This window comes from Egretta garzetta, unplaced genomic scaffold (genome assembly GCF_000687185.1).
Source record: "Egretta garzetta isolate BGI_Z169 unplaced genomic scaffold, ASM68718v1 scaffold269, whole genome shotgun sequence".
In the NCBI taxonomy this organism is placed as follows: Eukaryota; Metazoa; Chordata; class Aves; order Pelecaniformes; family Ardeidae; genus Egretta; species Egretta garzetta.
Window position 1 is genome coordinate 826,968 of NW_009260799.1, and position 27,149 is coordinate 854,116.

A 27,149-nucleotide genomic window follows, 5' to 3' on the forward strand; every position below is an offset into this window, starting at 1 on the left:
TGATTTAAGCGTGGCCAGAATTTCAACAGAAGCTCTTCTCCTGTTATTTTTAAGACTTTTTTTTTTTCTTTAATGTAGGCCATTAAATATGCATGATGGTTTATAGCAAAATACAAGCGCTGCCCCCCAAGAGATATCAGTCTGAGGCCCCATTTTGACAACTCATGCCACTTGCCTGGATCCTGCAGGATCTCCTAGATGATGAAGCAAGGTTCAAGGCAAAGAAGGATGTGTTTGAATCATGGGAAAACCTGTGCTTGGTTTTGAGCTGCCTTGCTGAGTAGGGGTGGAGGTAAGGGCCCGATGCTTCACAGAAATGGACTGTAAATGTTGTATGGAAATGAACAATAAGGGATGAGAGTCAGGCATTGGAGTAAGGAAGGAAAGATGGAGCTTTCACCCAAAAGGTTTTCTGTGTTGGCTGTGCACACACATTTTGTGGCTTGCACGTCTAAAACTGTTCAGGCTGCTTATAAGTGAATGAATAAACCTTGTAAATATGAATATGAATAACCCTATGCAACTATGACTGTGTGAAATACTTATTCCTTTCAGTAGGCACCAGTCTTGCTTCATGTCAGATCACTGGATTTGTCCCAAATGGTGTAGTTTGTAATGATGACAGAGATGCTATGGGGGCAGGAAAAGAGTTTTAGAAAGCGATAGACTATGTGGGAGGGGAAGATGGACACACACAGAAAGAGGGAACAAAAATACAGAAGTAAGATGAGACTGGAGGCAGCATATGAAGAGAGAAGGGGACAAGTCATGGCAGGCAGGGGAACATAAGGTATGGCAACAAATGGAGACGTAAATGTTCCCACATAAAATATGTGAGACAATTTTTTGGTCTGATTGCCAGAAAAGGCTATGGTTGTTGAAGCCTCCTCATCCACCTCTCTATTCTTTTTCTTCAGCAAAAGAAACCATGTGATGCCTGAAACAAATACAGCCCTCTTGATCTCCTAGGAACTTTCTAATCTGCAAGATCCCTGGAAAATTATTACTTAGAAAGGCTTCCTTCACTTAATGGGATCTGAACCAGAGTTCAGTCGCATTTGTGGTGTTCCTTCATCTCAGAGTTCCCTTGGGGTTCTTTTTTTTTGGATAGGCTTAGAAAAACAGTTGTTCCTACTTTTACTATTTTTACATCTCAGAACTGAAAAAAAGGTCCGCCTATCCATAAATAACAATGAGAACAGCTAATTAAATGTAGTGTGTTGGGGATGGCTTATAATCTTGTCAAGCTGATGAAGAAAGTAGCATTCACATAATCTTTCTCCAGGTTAGTGGGATGGGGGACTTGGGAGGGAGGGGAGGGTGTTAGGTTTGTTTCTGGATGTCAACACAAGGTCCATAAAGTCTGTTCTGTAACACAAGATGGTGGCATTAACAGAGCGGGTACTGTACATTTGTACCTGCCCTACTGTGTTGTGCTGGCCTAATGTCAGGCTCCTGTTTGTTGAGAAATGACATGGAGGTGAAGTGGTCTTGTTGAGTCCAAATGATTTATCACATGGCACGGCGCCAGCACTTGCTGTTACACCAAGCTGTCAGTTTCTTTGTTGTAAATTAAACCACGTTTCACAACCTAAAAGATTTTCAAAGCTTATTTTGCAGACAGATTTTTTTTTTAGCAATGCCTTTCAGGGCAAACTGGGCTCTCTTTAATCAGAGTGTATTTTTTTTATTTCAAAGCTTAACAAGGAATGTTCTTCCATTTCTAGAGCTATTAATTGTTGATATACATACCTTAGACAAGTCCCTGGGCAGGTTTCAGTATAAATTCTGAAAATGGGGTGTTTTCAGTATCCCCATAATGCTGCCTCTCTCGCTCTTCCTCACTGGGTGTCTTAGTTGAAAGAAGAAAGGAAAACAACAGCTGATGACACTGAGGTTCAGTGTTTTTACAAGACCAGGGATTATAATTTGTGCTGTGGTATAAGTATTTTTTATTTTGTCCTTCATCTATGCGGGAGAACTTGCTTATTGTATTATGAAGAAATATTTCTTCCTGCGTCACTCAGGTGTAGACCACTGACATTCACTCAGCCTTTTGAATGAAACATTCAAGACCAGGTTGGACGGGGCTCTGAGCAACCTGATCTAGTTAGCGTTGGGCTAGATGACCTCTAGGGGTCCCTTCCAACCCAAAACATTCTATGATTCTATGATCTTAATAAGCTATTCAAGCACATTGACTAGGACCAGTCTGAGTCAGATGAAAGAGGAAGGGGAATCAACCATCAACCCAGACAAAACCTCCTGATGCTCTCAAACACTGTAGGCCAAATCAAAGGGAAATGTAGAAATAATATAATGTAATTTAGAGAGAGGACACTTAGACTTGTTTCTCATTCTTTCTAATATTCAGGTAGGTGAGACAGGGTAGACAGAAGAGGAAAATGTCCTTCTTCCTTTGGTAAGCCTTGTAATGACCCTCTGCAACGCTGAGACCCATGCATCAGGATGAGAGCAGAAAAGGCAAGGCTGCTAGTAAAAGATGACCCCACAGACTCTGTCTATAGGAGTAAAGCTGAGCTAGGGCAGGCTTGTCCATACTGTTTAGCCATAAGACAGTTGTTGCTCTGGGCCAGATAGCATTTTCCCACACAATGTGGGTACAGTTTAGGGTTTGGTGCAGGCCAAGTGGTTTCTCCAGAAACATCTTTTTGGGGAGAGAGAAGGGTTGCTGCTGCGGGGACACTCGGTATGTTGTGCCAGTTGGTTTCAGGGAATGAGAATGGTCCCTGGCTGGTTTTGATCACTAGTACAGATGTAGTTGTTGGCAGCAGGGCAAACTGAGGAATGGCAGCCTTGCAAGCTGATTTCCCACATAACAAAATGATTTGGGAGATAAATCACTGGAGGCACCGTTCTCTTGGTCTGTCCAAAAAGGTGGAATTTGGGGGAATAATAGAGAAGTCCTGTGGTTTTCTCCTTTATCATGCCGTGTCTTAAGACTATGTTTAAGGAACTTACAGCCAGCCAGACAGCAAGCAGACCAAACAGTAGCTTCCTCTTCCCTGATGGAGTTGCAGCCACAATTCACCTTCTTTTCGATACCCATGGATTTTTTTCTGTCTTTTTTTTTTGTTGTTTTGATTAAAAAAAACCCAAAACAACCAAACACAAAACCAAAACCAAACCAAACCAAGGATGCAATTTATTTGTGGCAGATGAGTAATATTGCATAGCTGTCAAAATTGTCTTCATTATACAGATCTATAGTGGCATTTGCTTACATACCCAGCTGATAACCAGTGGTATGCTTTACTCTAGGACCCATCCCTTGCATTATCTGTCTTCTCCAGGGTTATATTTCCAACTTTCATGTTTTCCTCCTCTGCCAGTCAATGGCAATTGCATCTGTTTCTCTGTCTGTGGCATGTAAATTGGGTGACAGGGAGGGGCTTCAGGTTTTCAGCTGTAAATGTAGGAAAGGCAAATTCTTTTCAGAAAGTAAACAGTATCATAACCAAAAGACTGAGTGATTGGCCCAGATTAATTAAAAAAAAATATGTTTCTTTCATTACTCTGCAATCTGTCTACCATTTCTCTTATTGATGTCACATGTCATTCGCCTACGTGCAATTTTATCCTTGGGCTTAATGCTAAGATCTATTCAGAATGGCACCAAATGCCTTTCAGGCCTATTGCCAAAAATATTCTCTTTCCTATCCAAAACTGACCTGGAGACTCTAATTCATTCACTTACAGCATCTAGCCTTGACTACTGTAATTCCTTGGTTTGCTGGGCTTGGAGCCAAATCGATTGGCAGACTCCAGCTTACTCAGAATTCAGCAACAAGGCTTCTGACCCAAACCACGCCAACTCGGTATCCTTCCTGTGCTGTGAATCTATATTTGAAAAGCATGTTATACATTTACTGTAACAGTTTCCTTTACACTGTAATTTTATGGGTGGAATTTTTCTTTTACCCTGCATGTCAACTGTCGCACTTTTACAGAATTTTTCTCAGCTAAATTGCCACATATTCTACTCTTGCACTTATAGTAATTTAGTGCAAAGCCCTTTTCATCCTGTATCCCTAATTGGTAGAATTTGGAAAGAAATTCTACATGAAATCTCATTATTTTATCTGCCAGTGAAGACTTTTGTTTTTATTTTAACACATTGTGTTTCAGTTTCTATTTTGTTTCGTTTTTATCGTAAGGCATTATAAAACTTTTTGTTGCTGATGTTCTTGATTATTGCATACAATAAATTAAAAATAATCATGTATGCATGGCAGCTGATAATGTAATAAGCAAAGGAAAAATTGACTACTTGTCTCCTGAACCCAAGGAGAAATTTCAGCCTTCACTCAATCATGTGTTTAAAATAGCCTGCTTGATAAATGTAATTGAAGGTAAAAGTGTTCTCTCTACCTCTTAATCTACAGATGAGACTATACTTTGGTTCTCATTTATTTCTATTCTTCTCTTAGCATCATTTTCAAATATCCTGTGTTAAATATTCTCTTGTCCTGGAGATAATTCTAGTTTTCCCTTTAATCCAATCTTGTATGCAACCTCTGCAGGCATCGTTTAAGGGATTTTTGTCATTGTTGTTTTTCCTAGTTTTTCTGGTTGTTTTTACATTTATGCTTGATAACAATACCCTATTGTGGTAGCACGTTTTATGGCAAAAGAAACTGAGGTTTAAACTTTCCTTTAATATGCTTACTATGAGCTGGCACCTTTAATAAAATATATTGTAGTTACGCTGCATTTCTTAAACATGGACACTTGCCTATCACTCTAGGCTTGGTTGTTTGGGTCTTCTTAGTTATTTACAGCTCAGCAGAAAAAACAATTAGATAATAATTCTTTGTCTGAAACATGCCACATAAATTACCAGCCGCAGAACAAGTTGTTAGGAAAGATGCAATTATTTACATCCTGTAAGTTATATTGATAGGAAAAACAATGACATGGTATGGACCCTTCCAGAAAAATGTGGGGTTTTAAACCCTAATTTAATAAGGAAGCAGCTTTGCATATGGTCAACGAAAATTTGATATAGCATAGAACTTACCAGCAGATGTTTGACAATGAATATTTCATGTTACTTAATAATTCTACTTACCAGTCACAGTTGACAATACAGTGCATCCTAGAGTTCAAGGTGCTTTAGAGAGATAGGTATGATCTGTCATTTCATTTTGGAAAGTTCCTTCTGGAGTTCAGGAAATAGTCTGAAAACTATGGTCAGCAGCAATACCAGGAACAACTATTTCACTCATATTCTGCAGATATCAGCCCAAAATCTGGGGCCTCTCTTTGGCCAAATCTTACCCAGACACAGAGGAAAAGTGAGTTAACTGGAGAGTTTCTCAGCTGATACGGCTTGGGGATGAAACTACCATCCTTATGGACTGTGTGCTGCGGGCTCACTTACCCATGCAATTCTGATCCTGATCAGGGGTGGGTACATTACGTCTAGTCTTCCAATTACCCAGAGCACATGAGTTGTACCAGCTTTAGGCTTCCAGGGTGCCTGCGGGAGAACAAATGAATCTTGATGCAACATGACTTAACCTACAAACAAATGTGAATGGGCAGAATGGGTTTGTATTGAATTGCCATCTCATAACACAGGAATGCAGGAGTTTGATGCAGGACAAAGAGATATGAAGCCACTTTCCTGTACTGTCAAACCATGGCCTTGGCTACTCTCTAGCTCTAATGTAATGCTTGGAGACCTTTTCGGTTGAGTGTTACCTGTGGGTGTTTGTAGCACTTCATAGCCTCGATTGCTGTGTATGTTGAAACTGCTACATTGACACTTTCTTTGCATACAGAGTGGTGGGAAGCTGATCTTTGATATGTACTAGTTAAATATTCTCCTCTAGATTTCCCTTTTTTATTATCCCTAGCTTCCTGTTGCATAAAGTTTCTTTAAATGCCTTGATTTTTAGCATCTAGTTCTCACAGTATCTTAACTCCTCTAGGGTTTTTTAATTCCTGAAAGTTAGGTAAGTGAAGGAGATCCTTTTTCTGCTCACTTTGTCTAACACAGTTATTCAATAAAAACTCTTTGACATCTTCCTAGCTTGTGTTTCCATTGAGGAGAGTTTCTGAAATGATCAGATAATGACTTTTGATAAATCTTAGCACCTGTTCACAGAATAGAAATTAAACACTTTAAAGTTCAAATGTTTTTCAAAATTCAGATGATCTTATTAATACCTATTAGTACAAAATGGCAAACCAGCTCTTCCTTATATCTTTGTGAATCTTGTCTACTTGAATTTCCACTCGCAAACTAAAAACAGATTGTTAATTAAGCAAGATTTTCTGAGCACCTGGGTCATCAACACAATGATAGTAATTAAATTCTAGCCTCAGTTTCTATACACAGAATAATAGAGTGCTTTAGCATTTTCATTCTTTTCAAATTAATTGAATAAATATACACAGCCTAACTTCCTTGATATATCCACCCTTCGCTCCAAGAAAGTTCTAGCAGGCTGAAATTATCATATCTGCTATTAAAACTTGAATGGATCGCAAATGAGTCAGATCATCCCAGTATTTTTGAGGCATCTTCTTTAGTATAAACTACATATAAGTATTAATTTTAAAAGACTGCATTTATTTTCTATGGCTTTAGAAGTTAGTTAACCAGCCCTGATGATTGCAAAGAAAAACTTCCACATGTGATTCAAAATGCTGTAATCTTCCTGAATCTGAAAGCAGCCTGCAACAGTGATAAAAAAAAGAGATGTGCTCCTATTCTAGCAAGTGAGACTAACTTTCAGATCTAGAGGTGAAAAATACATAACTGACTTACTAGGTGATCTCACCATTTTAGGAAAGATCGGTTGTTATGTATAATAAGATCCTCCACGTCTGTGACCTGAGTGGAGAAGGAGAGCAGTCATTGATCAACTCGGTGAGAGACCAGATCAGAGGGCATTACAGCACTCCTGCCACCATTTATCAGTGAAAGAGGCGGGAGGGAGGTGCTGCAAGCTGCAGCTTTACAAAACCGTGGACATCATTTCAGCCCAGAAATCTAAAGAGAGAAATAGCCAAGAAGCTTGTCAAAGAGCTGAAGCATTTTTCAGTTTGAGTTCATAGGTCTGCACAGCTGCTCACCGAGGGCACAGCCCAGGTCATGCCTAGAAAATATGGATTTCTTGGTGGTCTTGTAGTTAACTGTGCTGGGATTAAAGCAATTTACATCTTGGTCAAATAATTCCTAGGCAGGTCACTGTTGTGGAAGGACAATGGTTCTTGTAACTAATGGAAGAGAAAGAAAGGAGTGTTGGGAGAAAAGTTTCTGATTTAGGATGAACAAGTAGCTAAAAACTTAAAGATTTTAATTGTTGTAGATAATAGACCTACATACTGATGGCTGGCATTTAGTTGAATGAGGGAAGCCCATTTCACATCTCTTCTTCATCTTATATGCACACAAATGTGACTGTTCATGTACATAAACATACATAGGCCATGGACACAGGACAGAATGATCTACCACAGGTGAGCCCATTTATATTAAGTAGAAAAGAGGCTGCAGCTGCAGCTACAGAATGCAGCATTAATGTATGGTTTAGCCCTTCCCATCTGCTGACAAATTCCCTCTATCAGATAGTCACCCTTCAAAGCAGAGCCTGCTTGTCTTTCACGCTTTCATTTGTACAACCTGCTCATCTCTATGCAGCTGCCGCAGGGGAACTTGTGTCAGGTTTATGCCTCGAGTGTCATTTCTGTAGTCCCACACCTATAGCCACACAGGCACAGGCACGTGGCTGCGCAGAGAGCTGTAGCAGACATCACGGGGAAGCAGCTGCATGCCTGCTTTTTGGTACATAGTTATAAGTTGTGTAGACTAAAGTTATGGAGACAGACTTGAAGGGAGACATCTCCAACATTGATAAAATGTAAGTACAAAAGACACATCATTGGATGGATATTGATGATGTTGTTTCAGTAATGACATCATCCATAGACTCCTAGTGTCTTTGCTTTGCTTCTCTATAGTGATCACAACATAAATTGCTTGTCTTGTTTGACTTCCTTGTTCACCAAAGTTGAGCAGATTGTCGCCGTTTTCAACGCTTCTACCAGACAAAAAGCTTGGGACCATTTCTCGAAAGCCCAGCGAAAGAACATAGACATTTGGCGAAAGCATTCTGAGGTTGGTGATTTTATTATTACTTTCTATCCATCATCTCACAGCTGGATTGACACAGAACGAGTGTGATTGTAGCTGGACATAGTGTATTCAGCAATATTTATGGCTACCGTTTTAGCTGTTAATCAACTGGCCATTATACGGTCTCATCTACAGTATGAATTGCTCCCATTGCTCTCATTATGATAATAGTCATTAAATAATACTAAGACAGAGAGCAATGTGTTTTTATTTTTTATGCAAAATTTGGGAAATCATTGGAGGATTATGTTTACTATCTAAGATAATGAACTGAAGTAGTGAAATTGGCAACAATATTTTCAACTAAGGATAGAATTAAGAATTATTTCTGAAAATTATCTTTTTAGGAGTCACCGTGATCTGTTTTTAAAAGAAGTATTCTGTAGCACAGATTTTTTTTTCTCATTGTGCCATTATATGGTCATTATAAGATGACTTTGCCGAAAATAAAATTAAGAATTTCTTTCCTAAGTAATGACTTAAACATATTAAGTCCAGAATTATGACATACTCCTTCCCATTTATTCTATGTTTATCTTTAAAAAAGTAGATACATCATTTGTATTGACTCTAAGTATTATGCTTGCAAAGAAACCAGTATAAATGTAATCGTACTACCACAGCGAGTTAGCAATGTGGGACCATGCATGTGTGACTGTCATGAGCATGAGCGGAGGAAATGGGATTCGAACTCCCCTTGCTGCGAGTGGCAGCAAAGGAAGTGCTAGACCTCATCCTGTGTTTTGGTCATCCAGCTTTCGTTTTTAATTCAGTATATACGCTATGAGCCTGTATTTTAAAAAGTAAGTACCGCTGTCTTTGTTTTCTTTCTTTCTTCTTTTTCTTTTTTTTTTTTTTTTATATGAGCAACTTACATACACTTGGTTTACCCTCATGTAGTACAGTATGTTGATTGTTACTATCACAGTCCTCTAAATGACTTTTTCACTGTCTCAGAATAAAACCTTTAGAAGGTAAGGTGCATTTATTTAATTATTTTGTAGTACACTTGTAAAATAAGTGTTGTACACTTAGTTTGAGAAACACTAAAGTGCTGTGATATAAATCATTTGGATAACATTTTAAGTGCCCATTAACTAATGCTAAATTACAGTTGAATACCAATGGCACTAAATGTAACATCCACATGAATACCAAATGAATTCTTTATTATCAGTGCTATTATGGTGAATACCAAATGACTTCACAATAATGGGACACTTAAAATAAAATGTTAGCATAATTTATTGGTACAAACTGTATTTTGCATTTTGTTCACAAATATTTCATATTAGTGGATAAAGCTTTTGTACAATTGAAAGTTGGGAAGTTGGGATTGATGTTTGTCTTATCTTTTAGAGAAGTATGAAAATATGTTTTGCTAGTAGGTTATTTCAATTATATTAAGAAAGACCATCCCTTCTTAAACTAACCTTCTGTAAAGGGATGTTGTGTGTCATTCATTTGCTGGCTTCTAAATCTTTAATAAATTGAAATGTGTAAGAGTTGGACTTTCCAGAAATGTTAATTCACAACTCATTTTTTCAAATATTATTGCCTTTTGTTTTTTCTAAGAAGAAGACAACAAAAACAATTCAAAAGTATGTGAAGGCTCTCACTAAACCCATATATTTTAGAAATGCCTGGTTTTCAGATGTGAAATATGATGGAAATGTGTCAGATGGCATCTTTGATTTAAATAATATTTTCTAACCATGCCATTAGCTGCTAATTTATTTAATTACCTGATCACCTTCCCTTTTCTTCTGAATTTAAGAAAGCTTTGTTAGAAACCCAAACCCAAAGCAAGCACTCATACATATAGGCATTATCTGTGGAAGATTATTGGCATTGCTGATAATGTAGACATTGATGCATCACGGACATTTATCCCCTAAAGAGGGAGTAAATGTAAGCAGATATCTGCTCATGTACGCAGTATACTTCCTCAGGAAAAAGTGCAGGTGGCCTTTTCCAACAAGGAATTAAGAAATGGCTTGCTAATTTCTTCCAGAGGTGCCTCTGATTGCATGAGACACTAGTTGACAATTTACCTTTTCAATCACTTTTTTTTTTAATTTGAAATTATTCTCATGTAAAACGCCCACTAATTAGCCTCCTTGCCTTTGCTGGGATTAATGGGCATATATACATTTATCAGAATATTTGAGATCTGCCGATGAACCAAGGGTACAGCTCAAGGGAAACGCCTTCCCTTTTTTCATGCAGTCCCTCTCTGACAGCTTATTGTTAATTGCACGGAGCAGTGGTCGGACTCCTCAATGCCGTCTCCTCCTTCCACGCAACTCTTCCTTGTTTCAAAGATTTCAAACCACCTCTCTGGGAATTAAGCTCTTTGTCAGCAGAAAAATTAGCTGTCTGCGGGCTGAAAAGGCCTACACTAATCACGGTGCAGCATCCCCGTGTTACACCTGACAGGATTATTAGGACAAAATAGAACCCTCTCAATCTTCTCAGCGCTGCCATTAAAAAGCCAGCCGCTACACCCGCGCCAGCTTTTCTGCCCAGAACAAAGACCATCTAGACTGCCACAAAGCCTGCGTGCCTGCTGATCATTTACCGAGCGACAGCGCAGGGGCTCCACGCTGCCCTTGCGGCGGTCGCCCAGAAACCGGGCTGTCTGCACTGGCAGTCGTTGTGGATCAAGATGCAGAGATTTTCAGGACAGCTTTACTGGGCTGGGTCTTTTAAATCCGAGGTGATCCGGGCATAGGGACAGAGGGTGAGATTCCTTTGCCCAGCGTTAGGCACCTACAGTATAGATTGCTCCATCTGCACTGGCTGCTCTTGGCTCCCTTTACCATCAGGGAGTCGTTAATACAACTTTGTTTAATGGAGTCACCTACACTTGGACAGATGAATCTTACCCCAAGTGGCAGAGAGAAGCAAGAATTATCACTGACAATCTCTGTTTCGGTCTGCTTTATACGCAATTTTAAGCATTATCCCTGCTGTTAAGCATTCTGCTATGTTTAGTAGAATGAAAGATCACTCAACATGGAGACTCACTTTCTCTCTTGTTTTCCCTGAGCATTACCTTTGACAAACTGTTCTTTCGCAGGAAGAATTCCCTGTGCTACTGTTGTTATAAATATTCATATACAAATAAATATGATTACAATGATAAATGACGTATAATTAAAATCAGAGCCATATTAAAAACAGATACTAAATAATACACAATGACTTTATGGAAGTTCATACTGACAAAAGGTCATTTTGTGTTTTAGGAGCTCCGAAATGCTCACAGCGAACAGCTCATGGGAATCCGCCGGGAAGAGGAGATGGAAATGTCCGATGATGACAGTGGTGACAATCCCAGTAAAAAGCTGAGAGTAGATGATTCAGGTAAAGCCAAATCCTTGTGTAATGTCAAGTACAGCTGTTGGTTTTTTAAAAGCAAACAAAAACTTACGTAGGAGAAGTGATATATTAATCTCTGATTATATAAGACAGTCTTATTTAAACCCTCATAAATTAGTTATTCGAATGAGGCAAGCTGTCTCTAGGAGGTGTCTGTCACCTGCTATGATCTATAACAATGAAAATTCTCCAGTTCTGCCCTTGGCTGGAAGCATTATGTTTCGTTAGCCCGCTCTCTTCAGTCTTGCATAACAGTCTTTCATTTCATTGTTGTAACAATGTCTTATTATGAGACCAGTTGAGTTATGTTTTGGTCAGTATTCTCCAAGCCTTGCCTGTCTTTTCAACAAATACATAGTGATGTATAAGCTCCCTAACAAATCTGCTATACCATTTTAACTGTGTGTTTCATGGAATTAACTTTTAAGGTACATATTTCACAGCATGGTACTGCATACTGCGTTAATTGGACCCTCGTTAGATAGCTATCATGAAAGAAAGAACAAGGCTGCTTGTAATATGTGGAAAGAAAACCAACTTTTTTGACCTTCTACAAATAGTCTGCCCTCCAGGCTGGACACTCCAAGAGGCGGCTCAGAAGCTGCCTGAATTACCGACTGCTAACATGATCTGGATGGACCTGTTGCTTGATTCCTTGACATGGGCTAATAAAGTTGTGAGTAGCTAACAAGGGTTCGCCTGTCTAGAAACTCCGCTTCAGAAAGAAAATTCACAGAGGCTGAAGCCTCTGTAGGAAGGAACTGAAGGACCTACCAGCCAGCAGTGACCTTCTAGGAAGGTAAAGAAGGAGGGAGAAATATGGAAAGAAAGTGAGAGTCTGATGATGAGGATAATTTTGATCTAGGCCTTTGTATACAGGTACCATATTAAGAAAGGAAAGAATTTCATCCATTCAATGGTTTCAAGTCCTTGTACTGCCTGCACAAATGTGTGCATTCAAGCTTACATGGAGAATAGCTCTTTGGCTCCTTCTGTGACAAGACGCTGTGTGAGGTTGAATGACTCCAGAAGTAAAAGACTGAAGCAAGGAGTGTCATTCTAGCAAAGGAATTTTTAGTACAGCATCTCTCTTGAGGGGAGATTTAATGTTTTTCCTGGATGAAAAATGAAACAATAAAACCTGTAAAGGGCAGCCTTAATTTTTGCTTGGCTAATTGTGTGGGTTTGAATTTTCTAGACACCATTAGCAAATGTTTGGAGCTGAGACAGTGGGTCTCTGCAGACAAAGCACTGCTAGCAATCAGGGATTTTTATGAATGTCTGATCATTTTGCCTTGACTGTGTCCACTCGTATGGAGGGAAGTCATTAGTATTAACAACAGGAAGGCAGAGCCAGAAGAACCTACAGCCTGCACTCCAGAAGAGAAGTAATGATGTTTTGAACTCTCATACTTACCAATTCAACTAGCTTTAACATATGCATACTTATGGCAGAGCTGTCGATCATTTTTTTTGTAACGTCAGAAATAGGAAAGTGTCTTTGGTTTTCTTCTACAAAAAGGGACATTTCTGTCAATTGTTTTGATATCTGAGATTTCTACAGTGTTCCATCCCAAACAACTTCAGTTTATTTGTATTGTTATAAGGTGGGGACTTGAGTCCCCTCAGTGATAACAGTAGCAAACCCAGTCCTGTGCTGCATACTAAATCGAAATTTAGTGATATGAATCCACTTGAGTATTTGTCTGTCATTGTCCATTGTACCATTCATCTTCCTCTTGATCTTAGTGGAGTTGATCCAGCCTGCTGCATACCTACAGTCATCCAGTTCTAAAATTAACTTTATAGCTTTCTTCTTCCAACATTACACTCTCAGCTAAAGCAAGTGGATTTGATTCTTCTGTCATTGACAATAGAGTGAACTTGGAGTTTAATCAAAAAAAGTTACTGGATATAAAACATTGGTAAATGAAAAGAAAGTGGGAGAAGGACATTTATTTTTTTCATTTTTATGTACAGAGAAGTGATTCTTCCTTCTTTTAGCATTTTTTTTTAAATTACTATTTGTGTTAGCTGCCTCCTCTCTTTATTTTTTTTTCTTTTCTTTTTGAGTATGTCATTCCAGAACCACCTCTTTATCTCACTGGAGTGGCTATTTGTATTCACAATAACCTCTGTTCTACAGAGAATGTCTTTTAAAGAATCCTTTATCGCAGAGAAACAATTCTGCACAGTAAGAAAACATTGGCACTTTCTTTATTTTTAACCCCTTTTCTTAAAATGTTTGTCTAAATGCTTAACTATGGAAAGGGCAAGGCTTGAATAACACAAAGAAGATGTTGTGCCTCTTCAGTTCAAGGACAGCATGCATGCCTAAAAGCTTAAAAGTCTGAATCTGAAAGTGCTGAAGCAATGAGACATGATGAATTGGTTTGGATAGTTCCAGAGTCCTGGACTGCCTGTCCTGCCATCGCAACAATTTTCTTGAGAACATTATTTTTCAGCCCGCCATACTTGACGGTGGGAACAACACTCCTGGCGAGTAACCATCCCCAAAGCTACAACAAGTGACAGAAATTCCCCCAGGTCCCAACACCTGTGTCAGGTCTTTTTTCACTAGTTTACCTAGTTGAATCACCCCTAGTGCAAGAAGGCTCAATTAATTCAACAATTAAGAATGGGTCCTAAGACCTCATTCTGTCTTGATAAGGTGTAGTTTCAGCAGTCTCCCAATGTAATTTCTTAACTCAAGCCTTTTTCATTCAGAAATAACTCCACTTCTGTGAGCATCTAGATAGTATGGTGCTGAGTATGTCACATTTCCTCACAGCTAGACTGGTTAGAATGAAAACTCTCCTCTAGGATATCATCTATTCATCACCCTGAAAAAAAAAGAGGGTGGATTCCAGCCCCAGCATTTGAAAACACACTGCAACGCATTTAAGCCCTGAGGCTGTGGAAAAGGACTTCAGTGCCTCAAGGCTGATCCAGACTTGCTGGACTTCGGGTTTCAGAGGAATGTTACATTTTGTTGAGGCCCATGTACACAAGTTCTGGGAATTTGGGGTAGATGATGAAAAAACTGTTAGCAAGAATGGTTTGCATATTTTCTTCAAGTTGTGCAAGACGCTAAATCGTGCAGTTGGACTTGGTGATCTTAAAGGTCTTTTCCAACCTAAACAATTCCATGATTCTGTGATTCTATGCAAGAGATCAAGTTGTGCTGCATATTAGAAATCTCCTAATGGCTGTTTGCTTGGGAAAATTTCAGCTTGTTACTTATGGCCATGCAGAACAGCTCCAGGGTGACTTGTTGCAAAGTGCTTCACTCCGTTCTAGACTCAAACCCTCTTCTCTCACCTGCCAATCGCTCTTCTAGTTTATGAACCTGATTTACTCATATTGGTGACTTGGTGGCAGAGCTGAAAGGAGAATGGGGGACCTTCAGTCTCCTGGACCTGTCTTCCACCTTCTAGTCTATGTTGCAGGGCTGGGGCACTGCCTCCTGTGCAAAGACCTTTTGCTCCTCCAGGTGTTTTACAGGTCATTCTCCCCAGGCTTAGTTAGTACCCTACTCTATCACGTCCAAGCTGGATCTTCAAGGAAAAGGAAGGCATTGCTACCTGCTTATTCTTTTGGACAGCATCTCAAACTGCTGCAAGGACACCCTGAAGATCTTCTCAGGGAAACCAATAAGTTGGCTGAACCAGCATGCATGCCTAGTTTATCAGAAATTCTCCTCATTTCACAGACTAAAAGTCATTAGCATTACGGGGCAAGCTGGCAAAAGGCTGGCCTGAGGCTGAGTGAACCTCACCTGTGGGATCAGCTATTCCTTTAGAATGATGTTTTTTTTCCAAAATTCAGCCTTTAAACAGTGATTTTTCTGCAATGTGGATTTTAGAGTTTGAAAGGGACAAGAGGATTGCTGAAGTAAAGCTGGGAGATTGCTAAGAAAAAAATAATAATGATGATTGGCAACTCAGTTAATACATTTGAAAGTCAAGGTGCAGCTACTGAAGCATTAGCTCAGGGGAAAAAAAGAGATTCAGCGCTGGAGTCTAGAGGATATAAGAAAATCTTCAGAACGATCAGGATTTATGGATGCTTCGTCTCCCACCTGCTGGCACTGGGAGTAGGGATCCACACGTAAAAGCCTCCAAAGTAATTTTAAGAATTAGTGAAGTGAAGCTGCGTGTTGTAGAAAAGAGCTGAAGTTTGGTTTATGCCTAGAAGGCACCTGTAATTTTACTTTAAGGGGACGTGGGTTAATCTCTTCCTTTTGCAGTGTTCGGTGACTTGCCATTAATTCTACCAACTCCAACTTCAGCGAGAGACTGCGGCTGACACCGCAGAAAAGAAAGAAATGCGTGGTGCTTGCAGAGGGACGCAGGAAGGCTGGTCGCATGATTAAGACTTTTGACTGGGATCCCAAAGTTCTGGGCCATATCCCAGCTCTGCTACATACCCCCTGCCTGGACTAATCAATGAATTTGTGTTATTTTAGTTCCCTGCTATCAAAAGGAGCAAGGAGGCTTCCTTTCACTCACCCACTGCCTGTCCTGTCCATGTGGAAGATAAATGCCTTGGTATAGGGCTCTCTCCGGCTGAACAGACTTGCAATAGCCCATTCATTGGGCTTCATTATCTGTGAAGAAGTAGCTGACTAACATCTCGGGGAGTGCATGCAAATAATAAATTGCAAGCTATGTAGTGGAAGCCCAGTTTGAGCAAGTAAGATTGGTGCTGCCTTCCAAGTCAGGACAGTTTAGGCCTCTACGGCAGGATTTTCAAACATACCTAAAGTGGCTACCGAACTTAAAACATTGCAGCTCTTTCTACCTTGAACAGTAGCCTGGATCTTTAAGTGCTGTCCTGATCTGTCCTATTTGCAGCAGCAGCTAAGCCAGCCGCCACGGGAGACAGGCTGAATAGCGGGCAGTCCATCCCACAGAAGAGTGTAAGTCCTTGTGAGAGTCAGTATTTGAAAATCTCACCCCTGTGCACACAGCATAAAACAGGCTTTGTGATATTGTTCATAAGTCTATCCTGAAAGTTGCAAGCCTGGCAAGTCTTCAAGGAAAGCCTGAAACGCCACCAAAGCGTTCTGTGTGATGCTTATTCATCTTTTCTCTGCAACTCAATCCTCTTTTTGCATTCTCTAAGGCTTGTGTGAATGCAGACATCCACACGTGGAATGGAGACTGTGTTTTATAGCTGGATTAAACTGGTAGGAAAGCTTTATATAGCTTGTTACAACTTTGAATAGAAATTGCTGAACCCCAGCTGTGTGGAGCTGAGCTTTGCTCTTCCTTTTCTTCCAACTGGCCCAGTGTCACAGCAGATCTTATGCCAGATCTTCCTCTTCCTTCTGATCCCAGGGATCAGATATTTCTCCATTCCTTTCTTGTAAGTGTAATCTTTGGTTTTTATAGCAGATTAAGTTTTAAACAAAAGTCTGACTTATTTTTCTGTCATTACTGCTCCATCCCGTAACTTTTCAGCATCAGATTTTGTGAAAGTGATGCTGATATTTAACAAGCCCATAATTTCCCCTTTTTCGTTTTAGACACTTGTTGGTAAAGATAATGTAAAATAACAAAATGTATTTACTTTAGAAATTAATGGGCTAGCATTGCTTTTTTCCTCAATACCGTTTCAAAGCCATCAGCAGCTGGTGTCATATCAGCCGTGCCGTAATAAACACAGAAAGGCGTATGTAGAAGAAAATAAACCCTGTTAACAGAAGCTACTAACCAGGTTTTATAAGCAATCTCAAAGAAAATAACATATTTAAAATCTGAAGCTCCGAATTGTCACTGTACTGCCACGGTCCCCACCCTGGCCGGAGAAGACAGCTGAACAACCCTTTTGAGCTCTCCGAGTGGACCAACTTGCCTTTGAGTGGAAATGCTCTGGACACAGCAGACAATCAACTTTACTCCCAGGGACCATCAGGGACAATCACTAGAAAGCACGACAAGATGATTACTCCCTCTACACCAGGAAAAGTCTGCTCTAGTGTCTTTCACAGCATGCCAGTTCAGAGCTGTTATCATCAGGCAGACTCCAATTTTGTGCCTTAAAATGCATTCCATTTTTCCCACAGCTTTTACAAAAATAGGCTGAAATTCAGGAAGCATGTAGGCAGGGGCCTAATTTTATGCCCCTGGTTTTAAGTCCATTTGGCTCTAATAATGCTTCTTGTGCAGCTAAATTTAGCAGAAATGCCTTGATGAATCCAGGGCTGAAGGTAGCTGGCAAGCCGGCCTTCCCTGGGGAATAGAGACAGCCTTGTCCTGTCCCAGGTACTGGGCCAGTTCCTCCGGATCATGCATAAGACATCAGCTTTGGGATGAAGGTCTGTGCTGGTCCTGTGGGCATAGCAGTGAAGGGGTTAACCTAAGTTTCAATTTTTAGAGGAAACAGACACTTCAAAGGCATTTTCCTAATATGGGGTTTAGGAGGCTGTCCCACTTACTACAAAACAAGTCTGTTGCGCTTTGATGCTTTTCAACTGCCAGAAATACTATTATCTAGATTACATTTTATCATGTTTTCTGGGTATTTCGTACTGATAAGGTTTTATGCAGGATCATTACATATGAGAATAGATTTAATCCTGTTTTTAGTAAGCTTTAAGGACACTGAGGGATTATTTATGTAATAAGATGCAAAGTTGCTATGGAAAATGCTATAGCAACCTAACATCTTCACAAAACCAAGCAGCCACTTGTGACAGCAATCTAAATTTACATTTATTTTAGTGTCATTTTATTGACATTCTTAGTATCTCATTTTGACAGCATGTTAAAATATGTTTTGCGTTCATGCTAGAACAAAATTAACAGCATGTTGTTGGAATGAAGATGATGCTTATAATTTTTGGAGATAATTTTAGCATATTTCATTTTGTGTAAATAGCATTAAAGTAGTAGTGAAAAGAAGTTTGGATGCCTCCCCTCTATTTGTAATAGAGTAAACAATGCGCATTGGAAGTAATATTTTACAAGTCAGTGAAAGCTAAACTGGTTTTATTTGCTTTATATCTGAATGAAAATATTTTTAAGAAAGAAATGATTTTGTTATTAGAATTTATTTCAAATCCTATATCTTTTATTATAACGTTCCCAGTTCAGGATACAGGCTATAATTTTTCATTAGGTTTCATAAAGCAGGGCATCATTTCTGAACGTGTAGACTTGCAGTTTGATAGGGAATTGCCCTATTTAAATGGGACTTTTCTAAACCATAAGATAACAGTACACATTGCCCCTGAGGAGGTTAAATAAAAAGGGAAAGAAGAAACAAACACAAAGCAACAAAACAGTCTGAACCCTGTCCTGTGCTCATTGCAGTTAATAATGAAACTCCCATTGACTTCAATGGGAGCAGAAGCAAGCTCTGTATATTGATTTTCTCCATCGCCCTCCATTAAGAATCCTGAAGTGCAGCTGTAACATTGTTGAAGTGGGATGTTGGCAGCAAAATCAATAAAAGACAATATTAGAACATATGCTGTTTTCAGCTTCCTCACAATCTGATATAGCTGGTATTAGCATTCTTCTCCAAATTACACTTCATGCTTTCTATAAAGTGACCTTCTTCATAGTGCCCTCTCCAATATAAAGCTTTTGTGCTCTTACTCTCATATTTAGCCTTCAAGAGAATGAGCCCTATTTATAACAGTGAAGACGGTTGATTCTGAACAGAGCATAAAGAACAGATTCCTTCAAGAGTGGCTTCAGCCTAAACCCTATTTCTGACCTCCAATCAAAGATCATTTCTATTATTGTTTAAACTAAGCTCTTGGGTTTAGGTTTTCTTAATTGTGCTGCTCTTCATGTCCTGTTGTTTTTAGAAAGCCTTTTTCACCCCAGCACATTAGAGAAGATTGCAGATACTGCTTGAGGTAGAGATTTGGGTACCTTCTTATCCACCATTAAATCCAAGAAACACCAGCCATTGCTCAGGTGTCAGAGGAGATAATGATCCAAAAGCAGAGTCTTTTCCACTGTCAATACAAGCTTCTAAGCTCGTAAATGCAGGTTTGGGGAGAATCCTTATGTCACGAGACATGCAAGGCTGGCTGAAGTTTCCAAAGCGTTAAAAGGTTCCTTTTCAAAGCATGCAGCTTGTCCTTCTTTGTGTGTCCAGCTGACTGGCAGTCTGTGATGTGGTTGCACGCCAGCAGTTAAAAACAGACCCAGCAGAGCTCATGCTTGAAGCTGGATGGCCACAGAAACTCCCAAAACTACTGCTAGTTAGTGATGCTGGTTTACTTTGGTGAATGAATCTTAGTTTCAGAGGAGTTTCATGATGTCCTGCTCTCTGGTTTTGGCTTAAAGACCATCTCAAGAAAATAAGCTTCTTACTAATGACACATATCCATAGTATAGCATTTTTGTGACCAATACATTGAAGGATTTCGTTCATAAAATTGAAAGCCAAGCGGATTCAAAGCTCCTTGGAGGTGAATGATCTTCTTTAATCTTATTTGGTTTTAGATTCATGGCAGAGGAAGAGAAAACCAAGAGCAGTCCTCTAGGATGTGAAATGACAGACTGAAGAACTAGATACCATACCAAAACCATAGCATTTTATTCCACTTGTTCACTAATTCCAGCATGTGACTCTTTGAACACCAGCATACAGAACTTTGAAGGAGGAAAATTTGTTTCTTCTATGTTAAAAGAAAAGTGGTTTGTTTTGTTGTGGCTTTTTTTTAATTAGGAGTTCTAATTGCCTTTTTTTTTTTTTTTTGCCTTTCAGTGGGCAAAATAGTTTGTAACCTTTTTATTTATTTATTCAGCCCTCCCCATATTTGCTGCATAGCAAGTTTCATCAGGTGCAAGGACTGTGCCAAGCATGTCTTTACAGCACTCGTATCCAGCACTGCTCATTGCTGAGCTGCTTCTACAACTGCCAAGTGCCAACCTCACGTGTCAACCAGGGATCTCTCTGAAGAGATTTGGGTGGTTGCTAGTCCACAACACCAGTTTCTTCACTGCTTCTTTGTCATGTGTTAGATACAGACTGTCTTCCCTCTTAAATTTGTCTGAGCTCTGAAGACAAATGGGCTCTTTTAACAGTCGGGGAAGAACATGATAAAAAGCGATAGCTCTCCCCATGTTGTTCTATTATCAGATAGTCATCTGTCTCATCATGTTTTGTTGATAGGTTTTGAGATGCCTGTGCTGTTAGACCTTGATCCCACAAGCTACTGCCTGCTCCTCGGAGTGTTTGCACTCACCTTCTGCTCAACACCCACAGATACAAAATCCTAAGCAGTGGCTTACCCAGAAAGTCTGGTACAAGGAGTATTTCACAGTTATCTCTGCAAAGTTACACACTTTTTGCACGTTTCAATAAATTGTTTCTGAAAGGACTAGAACCACTACTGAGCTCTGTAGAACCTTGTCCTATGCAAGTGTGCAACACGTTTTATTTTTCAGAAGCTGAGAAAATACCTACTAAACATATTAAATTGTGGAGAAGCACGCTATTTGCAGATACTGAATATGCTGAAGGCAGGATAGAGGAGATAAAAGGAGGTTTTGGCTTGCAGATACAGCTCTTCTGGACACCCTTCCATTCACATAAGGGATAAATGGCTCAAGAAATGCTGTCTCTGAATGTCAAGAAATTACAAGCTTCATGTGATCATTCGTTTGTGCCTTCTGAAGGGGTAAAAACATATTCCCATATTTAAGATCCATTTTTGTCTAAGGCCAAAGTAACTAACCAAGTATTTCATTATTATACACAATTTTAAAAGAAAATCCAGTACAAGGTCAGAGAAGCAGCTGGATAAATGCTCTCCCGCAATTTAAAGTGCAATAGAATTTTGTACAAAGGTGGTTCATCCTCACATTTATAGAAAGCACTTTACGAACAAAATTTGCCTATTATAAATCAGAACAATTCAAAACACCACAGTTACTTAAAACACTCAGATCGGCCCTTTCTTCCCTAATGAATGTGACAAATTGAGGGATTCACGTGCACACTGTCAAGTTTGTTTCCAAGTAGCAATGACAGTTTCTTCATATTTATAAGTCCTACAGATTATTTTTTCCAAGTTGTTGCAGTGGTGCTGGGCCTGAATGCAATTCCTAGTTTGCATGCCAACAGCAGCAATGCAGCCATGCCTCTTAAAAATGCCAATGTTTATTGTTTAAGGCTGAATAAAAATATAGCAATTACTTTGACTCCTAAGAAGTAACCCTCAGTAACCCACCTTTACAGAGGTTTTACCTATATACAATAAAGTTTGACTATCCTAAGTAATTTATGTATCACACATACACACATGCATACAATCCACTTACGCAATATCCATAAGATTAACATAACATATATGAAATGCTGAACATTCATCAGCATCTCTTGTGCTATGCAGAGTTCAAATATCTGTACCCTCAGTTGCAAAGCACCATTAATACAAGCAGCATTTTTCCATTACTGATGTGGGAGAGGGTCATCAATGCCGCTTGGCATCTGTCCAGGAACCAGGGCTTTTCTTACTTGAGTGAACATGCTCCTTCCCCCTTGAGACTAAAATCTCCTCTATTCATTTTTAGTGTTACAGTACAGTCTTTTTTTAATATAATTGATTAGAGGAAAAAGTCACTTCTTTGCTGGCATCTTTAAAGCACGGTCTCTGTAAAAGTGTGGTAACAGTTCTATTTCTCAATTAGGAAAAAAAGCCGAACCTCCAAAAGAGATTCAGTACTTGATTAATTATATTTAACTGAGGCAGCAGTTACTGGTAAACATCAAGTATCTGAAAAATGCACCTCATCACAAACCAAATACTCTAATAAGCAGTGAAAAGGAGCGATTCCTACTGAATTTTGAAAATATCTGAGAACTGCTACTATTTTTGATCAGAGTTGTACCCTTACATTTTCTTATGGTGGCTTGCTTCCTATGCCCCTAGTTCAAGAGGCAAACCAAGCAGGAAAGGCAATGCAACAACCAACCCAACTAACAGTCCACCCATCACCACTGCCTGTGCAGAGCCAGCTCCTCCCTATTCTGTCTCCTCTTATGCATATGCCAAGTCAGTTGGGCTTGGTACATATCATGGGTGGTGGTAGAAATGCAACCCAAAAAGGAGAGAAAAAAGGGCCCTTTGCTTTAAAGAGGTGACCTGGAGAAAATGGTCTCAACAGGGCAGATAAACTGGCAACTGTCAAAATATCATTTACAAGCTGCATAGATTCTTGTTCATCAAAGAGATGCTGTCAAGTAAAATAGACCTAAAATGTGACACGCTTTGACATTATTGTAACAAGGTAGTGTCTTCCAAATTCTAAATATGCATTCCAGTAATGCAATGTAACATCTCTGTAGGAAAAGTCCAAAATACTTAATGCTGCAATTTACGTGGTACTGGGTAAGAGGGGACTGGAGAATGTAATGCAAAATAAGTATGAGTGAGTGAAGAGAGAAACATCTGGAAATGTCAGGCAAGTGGGGATTACAAATTAACAAAGAGATGGACTCATGCTTTGGACCTGAAGGAAGAAGTGAACTGAACAGAACCAGTCCAGAGGTAAAAGAGAGGAAAGCAGAAAGACAGGGAAAGAAAGACTGGCTTAAAGTGGGAGGTTAGCCTTCGGACTTTTGAGCCCTTTAGAGAAAGTTGGTTCACTGTTCAGGAGGGTTTTCTGCAGCCATGAGGTCTAGAGAAATGATCCCGAACGGACCTCCTGAGCCAATGATCACTCGGTCAGGTCAGCATCAAGTAATCTGTGTCTTATTCCTAGGACTGGCTAAAACAGTGAGATTAAATTGCCTTGTTAGTGTTTTTAATTAAAAGTCAGAGTTTGTGAGAGCATGGTGAAATACAGAGAGCCGGTACTGATCCACAGTCTAGAAAATCTGGAAGCCACTAGTCCAGAAACTTAAAGTGGAGGTTTTCAGTTAATGATCTCTCTAGGGCTTTAAATAAAATGTCAGATATTGTGAAACTCATCATAACACCACAGGAGTTGGCAATGCTGCTCTCTGGGGCATTCTTAGTCCACTGCAGAGCCAGGATTTGCGTGCTACTTTTTGTTATTAGGCCCAGCTGGACTGTAATCTGCCCTCCCTTTCCTGACACCTTCAATGCTATTTACAAGGAGATATGCTTCATTACACAAGAAATAATAAGCCTTCACAAATTACTGGTGAGCCACATGTGTAGTAAACGTAGGAAAGAACAGTGCTATTGCTGAAGTCTGCTAAGCAGGAAGAAGTTCTGTAAACCGAGAAAATCTCTCTTCAGAAAAATGCTTTGGTTTCTCTACATCTGTTACATCTGTCTGGATGGGATGGATAAAATTGCAGTTAAATGATGGTACAACTTTTCTTTTTTCTTTCTTTCTTTCTTTCTTTTTTTTTTTTTTTTTTTTTGGCAGCATCCTTCCATTTACTAATTGTTCGCCAGCAAGTTTTATGTGAATAGGAAGCCTGAAAATAATTCTCATGAGTATTCAATTTGAACATCTGGTGTCATCATGAATGTAACTGGTATAATGAGCTTCTCTGCATTGAACATAGGCTGCATGGTGAGGAAAGGCCTTTGAAGCAACTGCACCTGAATAAAGCAGGTTTTGTAAAAGAGTAAATCTCCTTCCCAGTGTGCGGGCCCTAACTTCCACTAACATTAATGACAATAACCCCTCCTCATATAGGATAATTAGTGCCCTTAGTGTTTAGATTTGCAGGTACGGAGACATTCAAATGAAGTGTGCCTAACATTAGAAAAAAACGTGGAAATTGCTTCACTGTTTGGTTACATTATGTCTGAAGGGGGAAAGAAAAAACTTTTCATGGCTAGGTTAGCTTGTAATTGCCTCAAATTATTTATTTTTAAGCCATTCTAATTCTGTTTTCAGAGTTTATTCAGGCTAGTTAGCTAGCTGCTTTCAAGCTTTAACCAAAGGATTTTTTTTTTAAAAAGCCAAGTGACATAGTCTATCCTTGCAGAAACATGAGAGAACAATGGAAGAGGCATCTATTAAAGAATGCAGTATAGGAATAATGTTGCTATTATCTGCTAATGTCAGATGTATTTCTATGCACCCATCATTGACATCCGAGCACTATTTATGCTGGTGATCAGTTTTTTAGTAACTTTCCATAAAGAAAAGAGAGCGTCCTCTAGGAACTCAAGGCAATGGATCAAAACCACTTTAGATATCAGAGGACTCAGGAGCCTGACATTGTTGTAAGGTGAGCTGAGAAGATGCATCAAAGTGATCAAGGTGTAGCTTAGTCTTACTCTTCCAGAAATCATCTTGGAGATACCATCAAAGAGTTGCTTTCCCAAAGAGCTTTGAACTGTGCTCAGAGCGTGTGTAACTAAAACTTGTTCTCAGAGCTCAGTTTTTATGGTAGAGTCTACAAAAGTCAGGTGTGAGACAAGTGGATCTATACCTGGGCAGTTACACATAATAACAGCCTCAGCTCATTCTTCCAGGAGCTGACAACTAGTGGAGAATACAGAGAGAGGGTCAGCTTTGACAGTTTGCAGTGGAGACATAGGTTAACGCTTCTCCAGTTGCTCAGTGTCTGTCTCCACCTCAGAGGCCATCCAGCTTTCTGTCTGCAATGAGGGCCTTGCCTTCCTTCCCACCGCCACGCAAACCTCCTGCAAACCCGGCCTTCCCACCCCCCTAAAGGCATGGGTCACTCACTGGCATCACCTCACACACCCCCTACTACTGGGTGACCATGATAAGGTCCTCATACTGTACCACAAAGTTTACTTTCCTGTGGGCTGAAGCACTAAGTAAAGCCTTATAGGGTAAAAATGAAGGAGGTTCCAGTGGTCCAATCTAGTCTATGAACCTGAAAGTTTTTTCCTTCAAGGCAGCCCCAATTTCAGCTTCGCCCTTTCCTGACACACGTCAGCATGCACACACCAGGGTATCCTCTTACAGTTTTGCATTCAACATGAAACTGGGCTCATTACTCACTGTTGAACGCTTCCCCCTTATACCCAGTAACTGTTAAAAAAGCCACCGCATTTCTTGTGCCACCACCAGCAGTCTTGACACACTTCCTTTTCTCTTCCTTCACATATTGAACTCAGGTCCAAAATCTTCTTTGGTTCCACCTAGCTCTTCCTGGAATCTGGACTCTGCCTTTATTCTGTCGTACCCAATTCATACCCAAACCTTATGACCTCGTGTTTGAATTCCAGGAGTTCCTTTTCTTTGTCCCTCACTTGAGCCCTTTCTCAAGATAACACACAACATTACTCCTAAGACCATCCATACTACAGTTCTGCTAAGACCATCTTGCTTACGAATGACAAATGCCATTGTTGTATAACTTAGCCTGTTTTCTACAGCATCAAGGCATAGCTCATGCCCTTCCAGGTCCTCCAGAAACATTTATACTTGCTGATTTTCCCCTGGTTGTACTGCTTCACAGTTCACCTATTTGAAAAACAAGCAAGCCAGCTAGAGGCCAAGGATAACTTTCATTGTTTGTATTTACAGTTATGAACTTTGTGTCCTTATTTCTCTCCTCTCACATTTGTTCAGTCCCTCAAGCTGAAAACTCTTTGAAGAAGTAACTGTGTCTTGCAAGATGGCTTTTTTTGACATTGTAAATGCTCTGCAATGGGAGTGATGTAAAAAATTACCATAATAACAGCCATCATTTTGACAGTTTTTGATGCTTTTCTTGTTGCTGTTATCAAAAGGAGCATTATATAATTTAAAACCTTATTTTCAAGTCAGGAAATTAGGGTAATGGCATTAGTAGAACTCAGATGGCAGGAACATTTGGGAATATGCTCTTCATCTGTTTTCGTCCACATCACTGTATCGATACATTGGCTCAAGTTCCAAAACCCTGAGAAATTCTGCTGAAGAAGTTAGATCAAAAGTCTGAAGATAGGCAAATAAGCACAGAAGTTTTCAGTTTTATGATCAATACTATACAAGTATAGAATAATCTATAGAAAAAAAAGATCTATAGAAAAAATTCTGCTAGGAGGACCTAAGGGAAGTCTGTGCTCTTGAATTTACAAGAGGGTTTTCTGTTGTCGTTAGTCTTTGCTCATTTGTTTTTCAGATACTACTTCCAGATTGCCTCAGACTCTTGAGATAAGCTACTGCCGAAACCAGGACAGCATTTCAACTCGGAGTGTCCCCAGTATGTGAATTAGTAGTCTGCCATTAATGTTAACTGTGATGTTATTAGCACATCATGTAATGAGAAATGCACAGCCCAGGTGTGCATTTATAGCACTGGTAGAAAATTTGGAATTCTCCCTGACTTCCTAACTAAATAGATAGATTCAGAGATGGGGGGTGTTCACTTTATTTCCTGGCCACTGTGACATGATGCAAGTCATAAAATAATACAATTACCCTGTATCACCTGTGAACACTTACTCTGTGTTGGCTCCAGTGGGCGTTATTATGCATTAGATTAAATGTAATCACAGAGTACCAGCTAGAAGTAAGATCAGTACCACTCATAAAGAAAGCATGCTCCTGACTATCTAAGCTAGGTGCCCTAGAAAAAGAAATTGTTTGTTTCTTCTGAGACATTGCTCAATGAGTGTATCCTTAGATTCCAGTGGATTTCTGATCATCCAGTCACTTTTTGTTTTAGAAAGAGT

General features: G+C 39.6%; 1 protein-coding gene across 1 annotated transcript in view; it reads left to right on the top strand.

The window, feature by feature from the left end:
* The window catches only part of ENOX1 (ecto-NOX disulfide-thiol exchanger 1), a 137,638-nt gene that overhangs the window by 62,704 nt on the left and 47,785 nt on the right, over positions 1-27,149 (top strand). Inside the window, exons 6-7 of the mRNA XM_035902198.1 lie at positions 8,046-8,152; positions 11,422-11,539. Coding sequence (XP_035758091.1) covers positions 8,046-8,152; positions 11,422-11,539 — 225 coding nt within the window. The remainder of the gene's footprint in view (positions 1-8,045; positions 8,153-11,421; positions 11,540-27,149) is intronic.